Here is a 20,672-nt window from a genome sequence, read left to right as displayed (position 1 = left end):
ATCGTTGGTTTTGTGTGATTAATCCAAGTTCGCGTTGTTAGCAAATACCTGGAAATATTTCTCAACTTTCCTCTCAGTTCATTTTCATCAAGATTTTCATTCTTTGACAGGTCCTCACAAAGTCTTAGGCCTCTCTGTTTGTGCTGGTCATGTGTTGCAATTAGGGTTAGCCATAAGTACTCACTCACATGTAGGTTTGCTTTTAAGACCCCAAACATTTGTCATATTGTTAGAGATGAACAAATACAGTTCTGCCATTTGCAAAATCTGGATTTTTATGGCTATGTTTGTGCTTTTTCTAGAATTTTCTTCAGTTGCCAGTCTTTGGAGTTCCGAATTGCCAGGAATGCAGTGTAAATTGAGAGAGGGTAGTCAATTGCAATACTGTTTTCTTGATAGGTATATTTGCTAAATTCATAACTTCTTATGCCTCTCCCCCTCACTGTTGTTATTGCAACCATCTTTCACAAAGAGCTTTTGTCAGTTTTGAGATCTGCTTCTGTTCCTTCAGAGACTAAGTTTTTGGAAGCATGAACTTCCAGAAAAATAGGCATGAATATGCATACACATATAGTTACTTACTTATTGTATCAGTATTTCTTTCCCACATACCAAAATTTTGTAGGTTTCTTTGTACTGTTTCCTTTACTTATCGGAGATTGACGAAAATAATTTCGAAGCAGTTTAAAATACATTAAAAGATAATCAGGAGTTCCATACTTCAGTTTTGCATGAAAATATTATCATTAATTACTCAATGCAATTAATAATAACCTGTATTCATACACGAGCTGCTTAAATCAAAGTAATTGAATGTTCAAATTAAGAATGTTTTGGCAAACAGATCTCTAAAAATTCTGTGTTAGTTGGTGCTGTTTTTTCCCCAGTCCTCTTGTTATGAAGGGGATTCAGATAATACAAGAGGCAAAAGAAATCACTGCAGGAACATAATCAAAGTGACAGTTTTGTGCTGTATTTCCATATCAAGCTAAAGCAAACAAAAAAACCCCCAGCTATATATGCATACTTAACAATGTAGGTGCATCTCTGGGGAGTGATCAGAAATGAAGGGACTATCTTTTCTTTCTTGCATTTAAGACTCTTCACTTCCAATTATTTTTCTAACTATATATTAGCTGTTTTAATTAAAAGGTGATGATTCACCACTTTCTAGCCACTGAGAACATTTTTATAAAGTAGAGATTTAAAAATAGTAATAATGTAGACTATTTTACTATTACTCTGAGCATTTGGAGCTGTAGGAATATTTTAGCACAATTTGAACAATGAAAGAAAAAGCTGTTTTCGGTAATTTTGTGTTCAAGGGTGATTCAACCTCTTTGCTTGCTAACTCTAATTTTCCAAGGTTTATAAAACTTTAATTTGATTCTTTATCTGAGCATAAAACAATGTCTGAAAATTGCATAGTAAATTAATAGATAATCACTTTTTTTTTGCAGACTACCTGATTGTCAGAAGAAATACTGCCTTTTAAGAGACACTCTAAATAAATGCTGGGCAAAAGTGAACTTTACAACTCAAATTAACTTAGGTTTCTGTGAAATCCTAGTCATTTCTTCTAAGTGTGAAGGAGAAACATCTCTCTGATTATTATATATTTGCTTTGTTGTGTATTTATACTAGTGTTTGTGTCAAAACTTTGTGCTTGTGTCTTCAAATGTATGCATATATATGTACAGATATGTGTGGAGGTGATATAAAAAAGCTAAAATACGGTATCTGTGATATATTCTATTCATGGTTTCTTAATTCATCAAGTAATTTTGACTGCTGCCTCTTCCGTAGGCTGCAGGAATACCCTAGGGTATTCCTCTCCCTCATCACATCTCCTTTTGGGGGTGGTTTTTAATTTCCAATCTCTAAGTAATGTTAACACAAACATTGAAAAAAAAGCAAACACTCTCTTAAAATTACTTTGTCCCCTTTTTTGTCCAAGCAACCTCTACACTCCTTGAAGACCAAACCTGTATGATATGCTCAGTCCTCTCTGTTCCGGATTTCAGATCTGATGTATTGAATTCTAGATGGTCAGAAACAAGGACTGGGAACTTTCTTACATTAAAAAGGCATTGTGTGCTGGTGAGAAGGACAGTTCCAAATGGTCTGGTCTTCAGACCTAGAAAAAAAGTTTAGGTAGAATGGAATTGTAATTACACACAAGCAAATTTGTGTTCATCTTCAAAAAGTTTCTCCACTATTATGTATTATTATGCAAAATTTACGCAAATCTTATGCTGCCAAAAGGAGTCATTGGGACCAAGTCAAGATCTCCAAGGTGGGAAATTATAAGAGCTGGAGTTCCTGTTTTGCCACAGCTTCCCTTAAATGCCCATGTCAGCCCCTGGTACAGAGGGCCTGGCAGGAGTGGAGATTGCCTGGGAAGATTGGCCTTTTCCATCTGTCAGGAAGGACAGAAAATGGACTTAGAGAAACCAAGCATTAACTCTTTTGGTGAAGTGAGTTTGTTGATATCAGTGGAACCAGAAGAGCTCCTCAGTATGTGTGAATTCCCCATCAGTATTTAGGTGCTTTCACGATTAGTGACCCAGGAACACCAGCTGAATTAGTGCCCAGACTCCATGCCAGACTCCTGGCTGGATGCATCAGGTCTCCTGTCTGTGTCTGTGTGGATGTGTGGGAGCCAAAAAACAAGAGAGTACTGTTTGACTTGAATTCAAGTGATTTAAAGCAGCACCTGGTCAGAGGTCAGATGGGGTGTTTGGCCTTGTGTCAGGGTCAGGCTGAGAGCTCATCCTCAGCTTATCTTCCCTCATTTGTCATGGCTTCTCCTTTCTCAGCCCCCCGCCAGAGGTTCCTGTCTTTGCAGAGCTCCAGCTCAGCAGCATGCCAAGGCTCTCCACTCCTCACTTCTCCTGCTCTTCGGCGTTGTTTTTCTCTTTTATTTTGACCCTGGGCGGTCAGGTGGCTGCCGAGCTGTGGCTTGGCTGCATGTTGTCCTTTCAAACCCGTTGGTGGCTGAGGGGCCGTGGGCGAGCTGGTTCCAGGGGCAGTGCCAGCAGGAAGGATGGAGCCACTGTGGGGATCCGAGGGTGTGTAGTCAGGACAGCAAGGAGGGCAGAGCAGGCTGGGGTGGTGCAGATTAGTTCAGCAGCCGTGACAGCTCCCTTTCCGATGGCGTCAGCAGCGGCGACTGCCGACGGAGCGTCTTCCATGCAAAAAAGCACCTTGGTGTGCTAGCTGTAAGCATTAATTGGGGGACCAAGTTCCCAGGACACCCTGAAACCTCTGTTCCCATGCACTTTGAGTAACTAATGCTGCTTTCAGCAGCGACTGGGGAGCTGCCTTAATGCTCCAAAAAGGCAGCAAGGCTCTCATTCCTGTCACTACACCAGCAGAGCTTCCTGGAGGGGAAGTGTAAAGCCCATGTGTGCCAATGGGAGCTCGCCTTTTCTCTGTGCCACCATCCAGCACTTCGTGAGATTTCTGGGAACCACAAGTGCCAGGCAGTCCCTTAAATTATTTGGCATTACCCCTAAGTACCCAATCAGTCAGGGCAATTCAGAGTTTGATGTCTAAGAGCTCTACACACCTGCAATTACTTAAATCCACAAAATTGCACCCACAGGTATTTGCAGGCACAAAAATGTTGGCATAAAATTAGAGGCCATTTCCTAAAACCTGTGCCGAAATTTTGATGATATACTATATGAGGGGTTGTTATTTTGAAATGGATTTGTGGAAAGCAATTGAAAATCTCCAGGCATCCCATCCCTGTTTAAAGTAACAACAATAACAAAACTTTAAATTAGCATAGGAGATTTAAGACATTTCAGGAAAGCATTGATTAAATCTGCCAATGAAATGAACGTGTTTGGTGAGTGACCTAATTAGTGTATACTTGGTTCTTTTTCACTGCACTGCTTACCACTAATTGCTGTTCTGCTGGTCTTCTCCTGACAAGTAAGAAAAAACAAGGATGAGGGATTTGTTGAGGAAATAGTGACATTCAGTTTTAATTCATTTGAACCTGCTGCCAAGCTTAATTATGGAACTGAGAAACTGAGACTGGGAGGCCCCCAGCCATTTAGGTTATAGGAGACAGAGATGTTTAGTGTCTGCCAGTGTATTTGGGTAGCACTTACTGCAGCTAGCTATAAACTTGAGTTTGCTGATGCTTAGCTGTTTTCTTTCCCCCACAGGTAAAAAAAAAACCAACCCATACTGGTTTTATTTCTTAAATTTAATTATTTAGCCCTAATGGCATCAGGCCTGTACAAAATTACGGGCATTGTATTTCTTAAAGGAAAAGTTTAACAATTATTCTAGATAGTCTTGTCTTTGGGTTTCTTTGTGTGTGTGCTTGCATGCATGAACCAGTAATATGGCATTCTACAAAATAGACCTCAGGATCCTGGAGTACTTGTAGCATTGGAGTACCAAAGGCACCTTCAGTGTAAGGACATTTGAAATGAGGGGCTCACATTAGTGATTAAGTTCAATTCCCATCTCTCAAAGCAGCAACACAGCTTTCCTTATTTGTATTTGGAGTTCTTAAAGGAAAATGTCAGGGTGCTTCAGGAAAAAAGGGGAAATAGTTTTGGTTTTGGTTTCCTGTGGTGGTCATGGATTTTTGTGAGCACAGTCTGAAGGTCCTGGTTTAGAATCTGAGTTTGTTTTTCATTATGTTCTGCATAAAAGCTGGGGGGAAAAAACGTATAATCCATTGACCAGAATGTTTACAAGGCAGTGAACACACAATAAAAATGCAGGGGAAAGAAAAGAAAAGAAAAAAAAGCTGTGGAATTTGAGTCTAGAAGAGGGACAGTCTGGTGGGGCTTGCACTTGTTTTTAAAGGAGGAAAAAGAAATGTAGATGTTTTCTTAGAGCAGCGTCTGATTGGCAGACCCTGATCTGAATTCCTCCCGGGGATGACTCCAGCCATTTTCCTACCTTTTCCCAGGAGGAGCCAGGGAACAGTTATCTGAGCAGGGATAGATGCCGGAGCAGCCAAATGCAGCCACGGTGCACCTGCCAGGGGCAGCCACAGCAGCCCAGTTCTGCTGGCGAGGAGCACAAGCCACTTCAGCCATAGCCTGGGCAAGAGAAAAGAACTCTCAGCACAGGGAGTTTGGAGGTTCATTTACACTGTGGAGAGCACTGGAGGGGATGTTCCAAGACCCAGTTTTAGCTTTTGTGGGGGCTAAACTTCATCCACCCAGACAAGTACATGAAACAAAACAACAAAAAAACCCCAACACACAAACCCCCAAAACCCAAACAGAAAAACCGACGCTATTTAGTTACTGCCCGAGATACAAAAATGAAGTGAGATTATAAACAAATGAAATATGTTGGTGTAGGTCACTAACATAGACTATAAACGTCTGCATGGAAGAACGGAAACTGTACAAAAAGGCAACATGCCTGGTTTTTTGTTATATAGCATTGCAGGGTTCTTGTAAGGATACTTGAATGCTGAAACAGCCTGGGAACTTGGCTTCCCTTGCAGCAGATTGATGTTCTTTGGACAGGTTTTCAGCCATGGAGTGATTTTGTCCTGATGTTCTGTGTGTGGTGGAGAGATGTGTCAGGAGGGGGGAGGGCTACAAAAAGATACTTGGAATGAAAATGAGCTTGAGGGAAGGAAAAAGAACAACTTTGCAGTGAGGCAGGGAGTAGTAATACTAGAATGCATAATGGACAGCTAAAGATGTTTTTTTTTGTCTCAAGACTCTCACTGGATCTCTGGTATGGTCATATAGCCCCTTGTGCCCACTCAAAAATGCTTAGAAGATATTCATGGTTTTAGATATTATGGACTGATGTTACTCCTCAATAATTTATTATGCTAGATATACCTGGTATCTGTAATACAACGCTGGAATGTTCTTACATGTTCTGGTTTATATCTACAAGCAAAACTTAGATGTGAATACTTATTGCGCTGTCTGGAAAGTCATATTAAAAATAATTTCCTTTCTATTGCTTCATACATGAAGCCTGCACTGTACACTGATGCTTAATATAAAAATCTAACTCCATTATCTGTTTTTCATGACAATGTTAAAACTTACTTTTGCACTTCTGCTCCTGGTTGTTGGGCATGGAAATGGTGAGAAATAAAAAAAAAAAAAATTATTCTCCTGAGAAGACCACCTCACTGTTCTAAAAAGTAATTCTCTCAGTGTTTGATCCAAGCCATCCCATGACTTCCCAAGACATTTCAGATTTCCCATTTGGCAGCTCTGGCTTCTTGTCAGGATTTCTCACACAGGAAAATGGAAGTTACATCTAATTGTATCTCCTCCTTCCTTCCAGAAGTTGCTCTCCCGAAGGGCAAAGGCACTGGAGAAATCCAGGGAGGACTCTTGCTCCCTTGTAGCATGTGTTTTAGTTCAAAGCAGCATCAGCTTTACTGCTGCTCTGCAGTGAGAAGAGTGCTTGGGTAGCGCTGCAAAGGAAAACGCGATGCAGAACAAGCTGATTTAAAAGTGGCTTGCAGTTAAAAGGGAAAATCAAATGAGGGAATCAGAGAAGGTCAAACATTCTTCACATCCCCAAGCTGATCAAGCTCTAGTGTTTATTAGATTTATCACAGTGTCCCTCAATCTGTCAGTGTCTCTATCACAGTGTCCCTCAATCTGTAGTAATACCCTATCAAAAAGATCTCTCCAATCCTCCCCACAACAAAAAAGCCTCAACCAAACAAACCAAAACAGAAAACTGAGCTAAGAAAAGAAGAGAAAGGTTCAGATACTGACTTTGCTACAAAGTAGTGCTTTTCATGCTCCTTAAGTCAGCAGTTTCTTTAATAATTTTGTCTGGTTTATTTTTTCTTATTTATTTTAATTTTCTTAAAACTTTGTGAATGAGATTTAAGCCAAGAAACAAAAACATCCATGTACACAAAATTCTTTCATGATTGGACTAACCCCTGTGTTGAGTAATGCATGCATACAACAATAATAATAGGGATATTTGTAATTTGAGGGGCAAGGTAAGCACACACTCTTATACCTAGATTCGGTGCAGAGAGGACAGCAGTGAAGTCTCCCAAGAGTAGGAGGAAAGGCTGGGAAAAGAAACACAAATGGATACAGCAGGAAATCATATCTGTGGTTGCCTCCTGTAGGATGTGTATTGACCTAGTAAATGGAGATGTCTGCAAAGAAGCTATAAATATGCTTGTGCTAATATTATTAAAGCTTTCAGGCGGTTCAGTTTCATCCATATGGCTTTCCAGGGAGATGCTAAAGATGTGGCCCCTGGCCACAGCTTGTCTGAGCAGCACATGCTTACCTGCACTGTAATTGCTTAATAAGATGTAGGGGTTTTCCCTGGATGGATTGTGAAATATATGCAGCTGCCTAAATAGGTGCTCAGTGAGATTTTTAGATCTTCCTAATTCAGTTGAAATCCTTATGAGCAAGACATTTGAATGTTATTGAAGATCAGAGAGAGCTCAGTGCTTTAAAAGTTGTGAAAAGGCCATTCCTTGCCCTCTTACCCTTACTTTATGTCTTAAAGGAAAATAAAAATGCTTTCAGCATTGTTGCTGTCCAGTAGGGGCTTAACCGCACTGGGCTTGCTTGAACATACCAGTGTTGCTGGTTAAGGGAAGAAAAAAATGGAGAGGGAAGAAGAGAAGATAGGAAGTGACTGGCTGATTAATATACTAAACTAATGCAAATACCAGGAGTAAGAAAGCCACTTAAAAGCAGGTGATTATCCCTTGCCAATCCCTAAGATCTAACCTCACTAGGCTGCTGTTCAGATGATACCCCAAAGCAATTCCTGGCAGGGATCTGTCCCTTGTTCCAGTACAGAGAGCAGTGGGATGAAAGGGATGTGGTTGACCAAAGCTGAGACTTTGCTATCTCACCATCTTCTAGAGCTATCTGGCAGTTGCCCGTAGAGCACACATTGGGATTTCTCCCTGAATTGGTCCCACCTGCTGGAAGGCTGCTCTCCTTGCCCCTGCACAGATGGCCCCAGCCTGCCACAGAGACTTGCTGCCCTCCTCTTCGGAGGCTTAATCCTTGTATGGGTTCAGGGGACAAGGGAAGGTGTGTTGTTTTCTCATGAAACCAGCCATTGCAAGCTGTAGCTTTGTGTGCCAGGAAGGTCCGTACTGTTACCTCCTCTTATGGAAGAGATGGGGCAGGACTCCAGAGCACCAGAGTCCCATGAGCTCTCAGGGACCTTTTATCTGTTGGGACAGACAAAGACCTGCTTGCACTCCCCCTCTGCTTCATATCTTCAGGCACTTTGAAGCATCAGGCCAATGCATTCCCTTAAACCCCACTAGGTTGAGGAGAAAAGAAGTGACAAATAGAGGTGTGGTGGCAGTGCTACTGGAAGACTGTGAGACAGTATGAGAGAATGGAAAGATTTCCCTTCTTTTTAAAATAAAATCTTTATCTGTGCTCATACACATGGATAATAGTGAAAATCTGTATTTATCTGTTTATTTTTCAGGTTATGGTTTTGTAGATTTTGACAGTCCTGCAGCAGCACAGAAAGCAGTAGCATCTCTCAAAGCAAATGGTGTGCAGGCGCAGATGGCAAAGGTAAGAAGAACCGTGTTATTGCAGGATTATTTCAGCTGTTGGGTTAAATTTCCAAGGATTTGTTTTGCTCCTGTTTTTCTTAAGGTTTTGGATTGCTTATTCCAAAGATTTTTTCATCCTTTGGCTCCAGCGCCTTGTTCATCCCATGGTTTGTCTGTGTTCTTGAGAGCTGTCTCACATAATGGGCTCTGATCCGATTCTCTCTCTGCCCCTCCCTGTGGAGAGGGTTGTAAGACAGAGCACTGGAGTGGAAGAGCATTGGAAATGCTTCTTGCTAACTGCTGGGTGATAGTTGCCTTTTCTTCACTTTACAGTTGCCTTCATTTGGTTCCTTTGCTTTGGAAAAGTTAACTCTTATCTGACATGGCTGGTAGGCTTCTCTGAAGGAGTGATTGACTGAGCATAAGGAAAATCTTGTTGATCTGCCTAGGTTTGGCTTCTCCTGTTTGTTGAGGGGTTTTTTTTGTTTTGAGGACTTAAATGGAAGTGTAGCAGGTTGCTGAAAGAATAGTTGCTAAAGGTTGTCTGGAGGTGACTGGCATCTGTTCAGAGAGGCTGTAGGAGCCACAGCAAGCACAGTGAGCTTAGTCACTCTTGGAATTCTCTTTTGTCCCCAGGCAAACAGGCTGATGGGGAGACAGGGGTTATAGTAATGACCATCGTGTGGTCCAGCTGTTCCCTTTCTGAAGGTGGAATAATGTGTCTTTGGGCTCTAGACTGTGTCAGCCAGCAAAAATAGCTGTTGTTTTGTGCTTTAAAAATGCCTTACCTGAGGATCACAAAAAGCATTTGATATTGCCTGATTTAGTCTCTGTAGAAATGATGCTGTCCTAGAATCTAAAACAGTGAAAGCAAACAGGTAATTACAAAAATAGAGGGAAATCAACTAATAAACAACCATCAGATTTGAAGATTTCCACTTAAAGGAATGCTGGTGGTTTAAACCTTTGTTTTTCAATGATGTCTTAGTGAAAACATAGTTTTGTTTTGGTTTGTGTTGGTTTGTTTTTTTTTTTTATTTTACAGAGAAAAATCATTGCTGGTAAGTGAGGTTCTTTTGCCTTGTACTGAATTACACTCACTGTGCCTGAAAGAAACTGGATGACATCCATGTATTTCTGTTTAAGAGTGCCCCACAATGCAAGCTAGGCTGTTTTATTGGCTCTTAGTTTTTATTGACACATGGTGATAAAAAATATTTGCTTCAAATGGGTAAAAGATGGCAAGCTGAAGAATGTGAGCTTCTGCTATGGACTGTGATATTTTATTTCTCAGATATACGGCATCTCCTTGTTAAAATATAGGCAATTTGATGCATTAGTCAAGCTGTGGAAAAGAAACCAAAGACAGGAGATATGTTTTGTCCTAATGATTGATATCAAATAGTCATTTGTAGAGAGGAGTAAATCTATATAAATCTATAAAAAATCTAAATCCATATAAAACTGTGCAGTTATAGATTTAAAATTATAGATTTAAAGATAGAATTGAAAGATAAATCTATGCTTGGGGTTGTCATGATTCAGAACAATGAACAATGGCAGTGCCTGTGTTCATGGACATACAAAAAAAGGAAGGTGACTTAAAACACTGTGGTTTGGATTGTCCAATATTTAGGGACTAAAAGCAAAGCCTGATGTTTTCATAGTGGGAAGGGCTATACCAACCCTTGGTTGGTTTGTTTTCTGGGGAATCTGTGGCAGGAGTAGTTTTTTGCCCTGCAAGATTTTGAGGCGGCTGGTGTGTACACATTTGTTTGCATAAGACTGACTGTATTTTTATTATTTAGCCATGGTGCCTGGAATCTCAGATAGATTCTTTTTAGTGTGTTTGATAGCTCAAGATAAATATACAACTGCCTTTTCTTATCTCTGAAAAAATCTAAGTATTTAGAAAAATGGGGTTTCAAAGGAAATTGAGATGACTCCACACAAAGTACCTCACATTGCTGAGAAGGCAGGAGCCTGGGAAAGCAAATCTATCTGGAGAAACAAGTTAGTTCTTGCACATGTTGGAAGCCAAGTTGCGTAACAGGACTGAAAGACAGTGTTACCTGCCAGTGTCTGATTTACCAGTGAGGGCTCAGAAGAGGTTTGAGGAAAGGGGCAGAACAGTAATTTAGCCTGCATTTCTGGAAGTTTATTTGGAGCAGTTTTATTTCAAGAGCTGCTTTAATTAGAGGTGAATGGTGGCTCTCAAATGAAATCAGAATAGAAGGAGTTAAGTCTGAAGAAATTCTCTAAACCTTTTTTGTGCCATCCTTTCATAGTGTCAATGTCCTCTGTCTTTTACTCTGCATTGCAAAGCAGTGAGACTGCCCCGTGTATAGGCCAGAGAGAAGACAGACTGTAACCTGTGTTCAGCAAATGTCAATAATCTCAGTCCAGCTGTGGATGCTTTTGAATAAAGGTGAAAGAGGCATTGGCCAACTTTTGCTATGTGCTGGCCTTCTTCGGTAGTGAGAGAAAGTATGCTGAAGTGTCGGTATTGTCTGTGATGTTTTTCTGGAGAGAAATCTTGCTCAGAAAGAGTGGTTCTTTCTCAGTTTTAACACAATATAATTTTTCTCATAGAAATCCAGGAATCTTCTTTGAAAAACAAAAAGCAGAACTGAACCCCCACCCATGTTGGCTAGCAGAAGTATCTTGTGGAGACTTGAGTAAAATATACTCATTTTATCAATGCTAAAATACAGCCGCCTCCCTCTTTTTTAATAGCATTTGGATACCATTTTGGCTGATTTTGTTTCAGAGTGCTGCCTCTGGAAGAAGGTTAAACTCTGGTGGATTGATGCTCCAAGTCCCATCAGTGTTGGAAAACTTGTTCTGTCGAGACTAATACACCCCATAAACCCACAAAGGGAAAAAAAACCCAACCGTTAAACATGTCTGAATCTCTCTTTGTGTTCTGGTTTGAAGCAGGCAGAAGAGGATTTGGTGGAGGGAGAGGAAGAGCAGAGGCAGTGCCTGCAGAGGTGTGGCTGCAGAGGTAGTGGTGGCAGCTGAGGAGATGAGGTCTCATGGGCCCATGGGCAGCTGCCCACTTGGTAGGACAGGGACCCACACAACCTCCCACCCATAGGAAAATTGTGTGAGGCTCTTGTACACTCGTGTGTCCTCACCTGGCTTCTTTAGCATTTCTCTCTCATAGGTACACGAAGCAGGAGTTTTTACTATTGCCACTGTCCTGTGTCCAATAAAGTTCATCTAAGTTGTCCATCTTTTTCAAAAGTGCTTATTAAGAATTTAATTTATTGAGAAGAATTAACGCTATGGAGCTGCTGAGGGATGTTTTCCTAGCTGGCCTGGCTTATTTTGCTGTGTGCTTTTTGCTTGCCTTTGGACATGCAGATTCATTTGTATGTATGTGGTGCCTGCTTGTTCAGGCTCATAGAGGCCAGGTGTTTTTTGGGCTTGTCTTCCTACTAAAAATGGCACAACTGATATGCCTCTGGATGATCTCACAGGAATTATTGATTTGGTTGTCTCTTTATGCTAGGGACTACAGAAACATGACAGAAAAAATATTGCTTATGTACATGATTTATATATCAGTTTAGGTTTTTCCAGATGCTCCTTTCCTGCATTTCCTAGAAAAATATTATAGACAGAATATGGAAAATTAATAAGGAGAATCTTAGTTATATGGGAGTTGGCTCAGACAAGTAGGCAAGGAAGCCTAGTACACATGAAAAATGTATCAGTGTTCTAATAAAATCTGTAGCCACATCTATTCTTGGGATTTGCAATAGTCCTTCATCCAGAATTACACATTCATGAGAACACTTCTTAATCTACTTTATATGTAAGTTTTAATGATGCCAAGGAGTCTAAATCACCTGAAAAGTCAATAGAAGTCTGCTGTTTAAATAAATTTGAGCATCTGAGCTTGTGTCAGCCTGCAGTTGAACTGTGCAATCAGTTTATACCTTCACAGACTTTTGGGGTCCTCTCTACCATTTTTTATTTCCAGTTCTAATCTGCTGTAAGATTGCATAATGTGGAAGTTCAGGCGAAGGTGGGTTCTAGCAGAGTATCTAAGAACTTCTTTAATACCTAGCAGCCCGTCAAGAGTGTTGAAACAAATACATTCACAAAGGAAGTGTTTTCAATCCTGCTTTTATAAGGATTAAAAATGTATTTGATGATGTGTGTCTTCTCTGGGTTTTCGTTTTGTACCTATAATGCATTTAGACATCCTCAAGACCCGCGTGAAAAATGCGGACGTTGAAGGAATATTTAATTAGCGCTGGCTAAGTCCAAGGAGCCATTTCTTCTGCTACTACTACTCTGCTGCAGTAATTGCTGTCTAGAGAGTACACTGCAGGAACTGGTTCTGAAAAAGGGCTGTGCCAGTAGGCTCTGATGTGTTTTCCTCCACAAGGGAATTGCAGAAAGTAATTTTGCTTCTTGTGTGATATTTTCCTCATCTCTCCATCATGCAGAAGCTTAAATGAAGGGAGTAATCACCATCTAGGTGAAAGATAAAAGGGAGCTGTTTCCCACAGAACAGAGCCAAGCACAAGAGCTTCTAAAGAGGAACAGAGAGCTGGTTCCTGTATAGTTAAATAGATTTTCTCCAAGGACCAAGGAAAAGGAAATCCCACAGAAGAATCTTATTTATTTTCCAGACTTTTGCGTAGGTTTTAAGCATTGCTCTGGTATGAGTCAGCTGACCAAATAAGTTCATTCTGTCTGCTTAGTTTTCAGCTTCATTTTCTTTTCTTTTTAAATAACTTCCCTTTTTTTCTCTGTCAGACACCAATACTCTAAAGGGCTGATCCTTAAAATAGAAAAACTCTGGTGAAAACCCTTCTTTCCAATATTTTTTTAATCTAGATTTTTAATGAAAAGTTCTGTTTGTTTTTGCAGTTTAAAAATTCATGAAAATAATAAGAATGCTATCCTTACAAAATACGAAATATGGCCTATACACGATACACTGGTTTCATAACTCATGATTGAAATGTATGCAAATTTTAGCTAACGAAACTTCAGAATACTGGTTGGTTGAGTTTTTTGATAATATTTGTGGTTAACGGACTGAGCTAAACTTCCTTTTGAAATCAAAATTATATTCTAGGAGTTTTAGAGCTCAATATTGAAATTGTCAGGCTTTGTTTTACTCCTGTGCTTTAATTATCAGATCTCCCATCCCCAGCGAACTGTTCCATGAAGTCAAATATTTGTGTCGGCGATTTATAAAACACTGTTTTCGTTTGCTGCTAGAACAGGGGCTGGCGCCTCTGGAAACCTCGCCATGCTCAGTAGTGTAGGAGAAGCTGAGACCATGGCTGTGCTGGCCACCTTCCACGTCATTTCTGAATGAATTGCACAGCCAGGCGTGGGCTGCTGCTGCTGCAACAGTTGTCAGAGATGTTTGGCGCACACGGCTCGTGTATGTGTGTGGAGCACTCTCCAGTGAGCTCTCCTCTTATCTTCCTAAAATGTGCCCTGTCTCTCCCTGTGCTTTTTCACAGCACATGCTGGCTGACCAATACTGAGCTGAGTTGGTAACAATCCTGATGACAATGAAAAGTCATAGCTGGAAGGAAATGAGAGGTAGTTCAGTTTAGATATGGAAATTACACATGCAAGTGTCTCTCTCCTTTGATTTCTTTGACCAAGTCTACTGTATCAAAGGCATCCTGCAGAAGCACTAACCAGAAGTTCCAGATTTCATGTACTGCTACTTATCAAAGTCATGCTGTCCTCATCCTCTCTTGCCTGCTTACCTGTGTTTTGCATAAACTATCTTTTGCTCTTGGAATGGGGAATCATAGTTTCCCAGAGGGAGCTGGCTCTTAAGTGCAGGTTTTGTAAATATAGGATATTTTTCCATTCCTTAAAGGAAAATAATTGACAAAGCAAGAGCATTGACAGATTAAATTATTTGCTTGTATTAGGTTGTATCTCAAAATTTCTTAGGAAGATGTGCCTTTCAAAACCTGGAAATTTTTTTTGTGGGTTTGTTTTTTTGTTTTGTTTTGGTTTTTTTTTCCCAGATGAAACACTGTCTAAATTCAGGATTCAAATCACAGATGTGCTAGCAAAGTGCTAACTTTAAATTTCAGAAGATCTGCAGTAGCAGACGACAGTGTCCTATGAGCGTCCTAGACAATCAAGACTAAAGCAGTGAGCAGCTTTGCACTAACAGTGATGGATTAGGGTGATATCAAAGATATATGACATCAGTGGAAGCACTTCCTAGTCTTATCTAGCCTTGAAAATTTTATGCTTCTACCTGAGAACTGTATGGTAGCCAATCTGAAATGATCTTATGATCCTTTTCCTGCTTTTAGATGTGCATTCACAAGCCCATATAGAATGCATTAGCTTGAGCAATTCTTGAAAGAACATCAAGTAATCCTGGGGGTATTAAAATCCAGCAATCCTTTCACACTAGCATGTGTTGCTCCTAAAAACATGTAGATCAGCATGAAGGAGGGTATGCACATCGACAGCATTTGAACCACACCTGCCAAATTTATAAACAAAAATTTCTTTGGGGGTTTTCAAAAGTGCTTAACTTGACATAATTCTACTCTCTGAAAGTGAATGGAACTTTACTGTTGGCTAATTGAGAGGAATTAGGTCAGTACTATGTTCTTTTGTTCCCAAAAATTGTAGCTCAGCATCTTTCTTAACCGCTAAGTTAGCTTAGAAAATCTTAAAGCACACACAATCATGTTTATTCTCTAGCTATCACCTCAGATAGACCTGGCCATGGTATTTTCCTTCCCTTTTCAAGTGCTGCTTTAGTTTCTAGATTTACTTGATTTTTTTTTCGTACTGTAACTTCATCTAACATTAAAACATTCTTCTGCCTTTGAAAATTAAAATACAAACAATCAGTAAATATATCCACCTCCATGCTATTAATGCCTTGCACCACAGAACAGATGCTGAAACTGAAAAATGTAGCCAGCTTTTAGGCTGAAGAATAGTGGAATTACTGGGTTCTTTTCGGGTTATGAACTTCAGCCAAACAAGAGTTGGCCTTTTTTCATAAATACACATTGTTCTTGACTTTCCTCTGACTTGGAACACATTTGAATTGGTAATAATACAACTGAAATCCACAGAGCTTTGGCAATCTAAGCTGGGGAGAAGAATGGGGCTCTCTATCTATGGCACTCACATAGCTATACATCTTGGAAGCTCTGACACACTCTTTGCAAACCCTTTATGTTTGCAGAACAGGAAATCTGAGTCCTGCAAATGAGTTAAACACTGGAGTCAGATTAATTCTTTTTTGCCTCCATACTCAGGAAACTCCAAACGCCCCACGGAGAAGTTATCCAACCACAACTATGCAGCTTGGGAATCTGCAGCTCAGACTGAGCAAAACTATGTTCTAAATTCAGTAAGCACAGCTTTACTCACCAGGAAAAACCCAGCACACTCTGAAATGATCAGAAAACTGTGGTTTTAGAAAATATTACTGTGGTAGAAAATGGACGTAGCCTTTCTTTCAGTGACATATCATTTAATTATGTTCTTCTGTAGATCAGCCTGAGGACAATGCTTTTGTAAAGTGAGAAACAAAAATTCATTGTATCTAGCATGATGATTCATATGACCACCAGCAGGAGGATATGTGCATGCTTTTTGGGGTCCCACTTAGTCTGGACTGAGACAGAGCTTCATAAAAGCAATGCAATTTGTGTGAAAACTGAGCCACTTTCAGATTATTTGGTTTGATTTGGAAAGCAGGTGTGCAAACTTCAGTAGCATTTCTTCTGAGCTGATGTGAGTGCCTGTATAACAGCTCATCAGCCTGGAAACACACAGGTGCACACTCTACTGGTAAACACAAATCTACCAGCAGTATGCATAGATATTCCCTGTGCACCTCTGCATCCCCCTCTGAATATCTAAATGTTACTATATCAGTGAATACTCTGCTTGTTATTTCTTTATTAATGACTGTCTCCCATTCAACCGACATGTCTGAGTGGTTTTCTGCAATCTAAATAAATTTAGGTTTAGATGCAGTTTTGTTCACTAATGAATGATATTTTTTGTCGCTATAAAAGGAAACTCTGTTTTTCCTTTGTACAAAAATATGAAATTAGGCTGTCCTCATGCTATGTGCAACATACTGAGTCATGATGGCAGCTCATCGAATTTTTGGTCCTTTCCCTGTATATATTTGTGTTCAGAAAGGGAGATTTTGATGACATGAACAGTTGAATTCTATTTGTAGTCATGATAAATTAGCTTTGATGTGATCAAAATAAATGTAAGTGATACAAGAATGTAAAACTGGCCATGTCAGACCAGAATAAAGTTCCTTCTGATATCAGATTCTGCTTCTGATAATGCACCAGAGTGCGTGCCAACAGAGGAGTACAAGAACCAGACAAGCATCTGAGGATACTTCCCCAGAGTAGTCTCTTAGCCTCTAGCAATTTGCAATTTGGGATTTCTTCAGCTTGTATTGAATAGTCATTTGTAGAACTGCCTCCTCACCCCCAAATAAACAATTTATGCTGCCTGTTTTGCATTTAAAATTTTGGCAGCACAACATCCAGCCATTAGAAATTCTTCAGTTTAACTTCACGTTCTTCAGAGATCCATCTCCTCTGCTTGCTCTAGACCTGCAATGTTGATTTCATTGATTGCTTGCTAATTCTTGCATCAGAAGAGACAGAAGGCTCTTGTTCCCTATGAATCTTTTTCATGGCACTTATGATTTTATAAAATGCAATCATAACTTCCCTTAATCCCTGTTCTGTTTCCAGTTTTAAGAAAGATGTGCCAGGATGTGCATGCATCAGTAAGGATGTGGTTCTTAGAAGCAAGGAGCAGTTGCTAAGTAATGAACGTGAAGCCTGTTAAAGTGGCTTTGTAATACAAGAGCAGAGCTGACAGGAAGTTTAGAGGGTCATTTTATATCAGTATGCTGGACATGAAGCGGGTATTGCTAATGCTGTGTCGTGCTGCAGCCTGGGAAATGGGAAAATGGACGCATAGGGGAAGGGTACATTTGCCTGGTATCAGGTACTTTGTAAGGCAGTCCTCATTTTGCACAAGGATAAATGCACATATTTGATTAAACCTAGGAAGATCAATTTTTTAAATAAGAACTGTCAGCTTTAGAAAAATGTACCCCAGAAATAATTGAAGTGTTAAAAAAAAAGTAACAGAACTATTCCTTTAAAGCAGCAAGAGAAGCACAACCCCAAGTACGAGGACATATGTTCAATGTGTCAAAAGGAAATATACCCAACTCCTTCCATCTGTGTATAAATAAGGCATTATAAATACCTGCCTTAAAGTCTTGGATGGTTTGGTCACAGCTTTCCTTAAATATTAAATATTCAAATTAGTATCTGTCATATTGTTGTACAATACCTGAAACTGATGCCTCCAATGGATCAATATCTGGCCAATTCTGTCAGCAGGCTTGAGGACTTTATCTTTGCCAGGGGATACTGAAGCACCCCTGTGCATTGCACCCACTGCTTGGGCATGATGTAACCAGCAGTGCTGCAGCACGTGCCTTCATATCTAAACCAAGGAAGCTACTGCAGCAGATGTCATGCTGTGCAATGAATCCTTATTTAGGAGAGATGTATATTCATATTCTGCTTTCTCTAGAGCTCATGGAAGAAAATTACCCTTTTATTAGTCATAGTTCAAAATGGAGGACACGTAGAAGAACCTAGGGGCCCTAAATTGCCAGTTCCTCTACTGTGTAGGCAGATGGAGTCTTTCTGTGACTCCCAAAGGTATGTACTGAGTATGTCTGGGAGGTTTACACCTACCAAAGATACCCTTTACACTGCATTAATGGAGGTGCAATGGTCATTTCCTCTACTGCGCCTCATAACTTTGCAGTCTCAAAAACCACGGAGATCAATGACAACTTTGATGAAAGCAGCTGTAAAGGCATTTTTGTAGTTGGAAAAGTTGGACCTCCCCCATGTGAACACACAGTTAGAATATAGATATGGTATTTGGTAGGAGGTATATTTTTCCCTTGTTAAAATGGTTACAACTTTGTTTATCTGGGTGCCAGTAAGTAACAAAGTGGGGTGTGTTCAATGATTACCACTTGTCAGTCACCTGCTATCTTGATATTCTTATCAAGATTCAAAAAGGAAAAGAGATAAGGAAGAAGGATGTTTGTTTCTACTTGAAAACTTTGGAGTTAGGATAATTAATGCTTGGTGCTAAAAAGCTTGGCTTTGAATTCCTCAGAACAAGTGGACATACCTTTCTCATGAATTGAGACCCAAGTCTGTGTCTCAGACATCATTTCTTCATGCAGTTAGATAATTTTTGGTCTTTACCGGCTAGACAGGTAAAGAAAGAGAAGACACCCTGAAGAAAGGCTTCCCCATCTTCAAAGGTATCTTTGGCACTTTACTACCTCACTTAGTTTATAGATAATGCTGTTCCAGTGCAGTATCACAGTTCTGTCTGTCTATATATAGACATACGGGGTTTTACTCTGTGCATGTCTAGTTGATAAGTATCCAAGAAACTGTATTTATATCAAGGTATGCCCACATTCATAGATGATAATAGAAATGATCTTGAGAAAATTTTATAATATAATGAGATTCTCATGAGTAGCAAAAAGTATTACAGTGGTATTTTTGTAATATGTGCTGTTGGAGTATGGCTATTTGCTAGTAATACCTCTCAGGACTGAGAATAAAATACTATGTGGTTTTTTTAGGAATGTGCTGTAGAAATAGGAAGGAAATTGGAGGTAAATTAAATCCTGGTCATAATCAGCCAGTATTTTTCCATCTGTCAGCAAAAACTGGCAAAAAACTCCAAAACAACAACAAAATTGTAAACTCTGAGATGAGATTTAGTGATTTACTGTCTGCTTTAACCATGCCTATGGCTTGCAGTAGAGCTACACAGCCTCAGGGTTTCCCAGATATTTCCATAACTTATTTGTCCATTTTGCATAAAAGGTTATGATCCCACCATTTATCTAAACATTTCCTAGTCACCTACTCCAATTATAGCTTGTTATGGAAAGCGGGGGCTATCATTTATATGTCTGTGTTGCTTTATTACAGGGATGCAGCATAAAGCAGCATGTGGAGTCAGTGAAGTGAGGGCTTTTGTGGTGTCTTAGCTCCTAAAAAATCTTTTCCCCTGCTTAAAAACCATCCATCAGTGAAAGGTCACCACTCCTAATAGCATGACCTAATTCACTTCAGCCTGCCTTCCTGTTGCACAGCACATTTCACATGGTAAAATCGTGGGTTTGGTAAAGGAGCCAGAACTGATCCAAACCAGGTTGAAGTCTGGCTGTAATGGGGTTGCAGCAGTCTCGCTGCCTTGCCGTCTCTCCTGGGGCTGCTGAGCCTAAAGTGATGGAAATGCTTCCCTTTCAGAATAAAATTTCATTAGCTGAAATATGTAATTGCTCTCTTTTGTATGATCAATCTTCAGAGTCTTCTTGAACTCAAGCTTTCTGTGTTGAAAAGGAGTGTTGGATGCAGACTCTGCTTTGCTTTGCTTGAAGTTTAAATAAATAGTTTCATCTTGCATGATTACATTGTTGCACGCTATTTACTTCTCTCGAGAATAGAAGTAATTTCCAGATTGGCTTACAGGGGTACCTCGAAGAGGCTCAACATTTTATGTCAGTGAGCAATTAGATTAGTTACAGGGGCACCTCTGTGCACTCCTCTAAGTGACTATTGTGCTGGCCCTCTTTGATCCCAAGACATCTGGGAAGCCTGGTGCAGACTTATCTGAAGGACATAGTCTGAAAAAGCAGCAACTTAGGCACTTTCCTCCTGGGAGCGTCGTCTAGTACTTTATCCTTTATACTGGGTTTTACTAAAGGTTTCTCAATTTCTTTGTTGAGAGGTCCTTTAAATGTGTAGTAGCTGAGACCTGAAACACGTTATACTGTGATGGAAACCTCCCACAAAACACAGCACTCTCAAGTCACCTGGTCTTAACGGTCCATGGGTCAGATCAGGCATTGAATGATACCTGTAAATACTATTTATTGCCTGTTTGCTGGTATTTCTTTGACAACCCATTGTGTTGGTCTTTCACTTAATATTTTCGAAGTTTTTAGTAGTGGTCTTTGCCTTCGCAAATGTTTTTCCTTCTGTAATGTCCGCCTTTGTTC

At 40.0% G+C, this 20,672-nt stretch overlaps 1 protein-coding gene across 5 annotated transcripts in view; it reads left to right on the top strand.

Annotated features, from left to right (window-relative positions):
• RBMS3 (RNA binding motif single stranded interacting protein 3) overlaps window positions 1-20,672 on the top strand; it is a 710,181-nt gene that overhangs the window by 439,644 nt on the left and 249,865 nt on the right. For all 5 annotated transcript variants that reach the window (XM_042042917.1, XM_042042918.1, XM_042042919.1 and 2 more), the window contains one exon: window positions 8,461-8,552. In XM_042042917.1, the coding sequence (XP_041898851.1) occupies window positions 8,461-8,552 (92 nt within the window). The remainder of the gene's footprint in view (window positions 1-8,460; window positions 8,553-20,672) is intronic.

Source organism: Corvus kubaryi, unplaced genomic scaffold (assembly GCF_017639235.1).
Source record: "Corvus kubaryi isolate FWS band 111438036 unplaced genomic scaffold, C.kubaryi_AGA036_p1.0 37398, whole genome shotgun sequence".
NCBI classification, from domain to species: domain Eukaryota; kingdom Metazoa; phylum Chordata; class Aves; order Passeriformes; family Corvidae; genus Corvus; species Corvus kubaryi.
The sequence above is the reverse complement of the archived record's forward strand: the minus strand, read 5'-3'. Positions and strand labels throughout refer to the sequence as shown.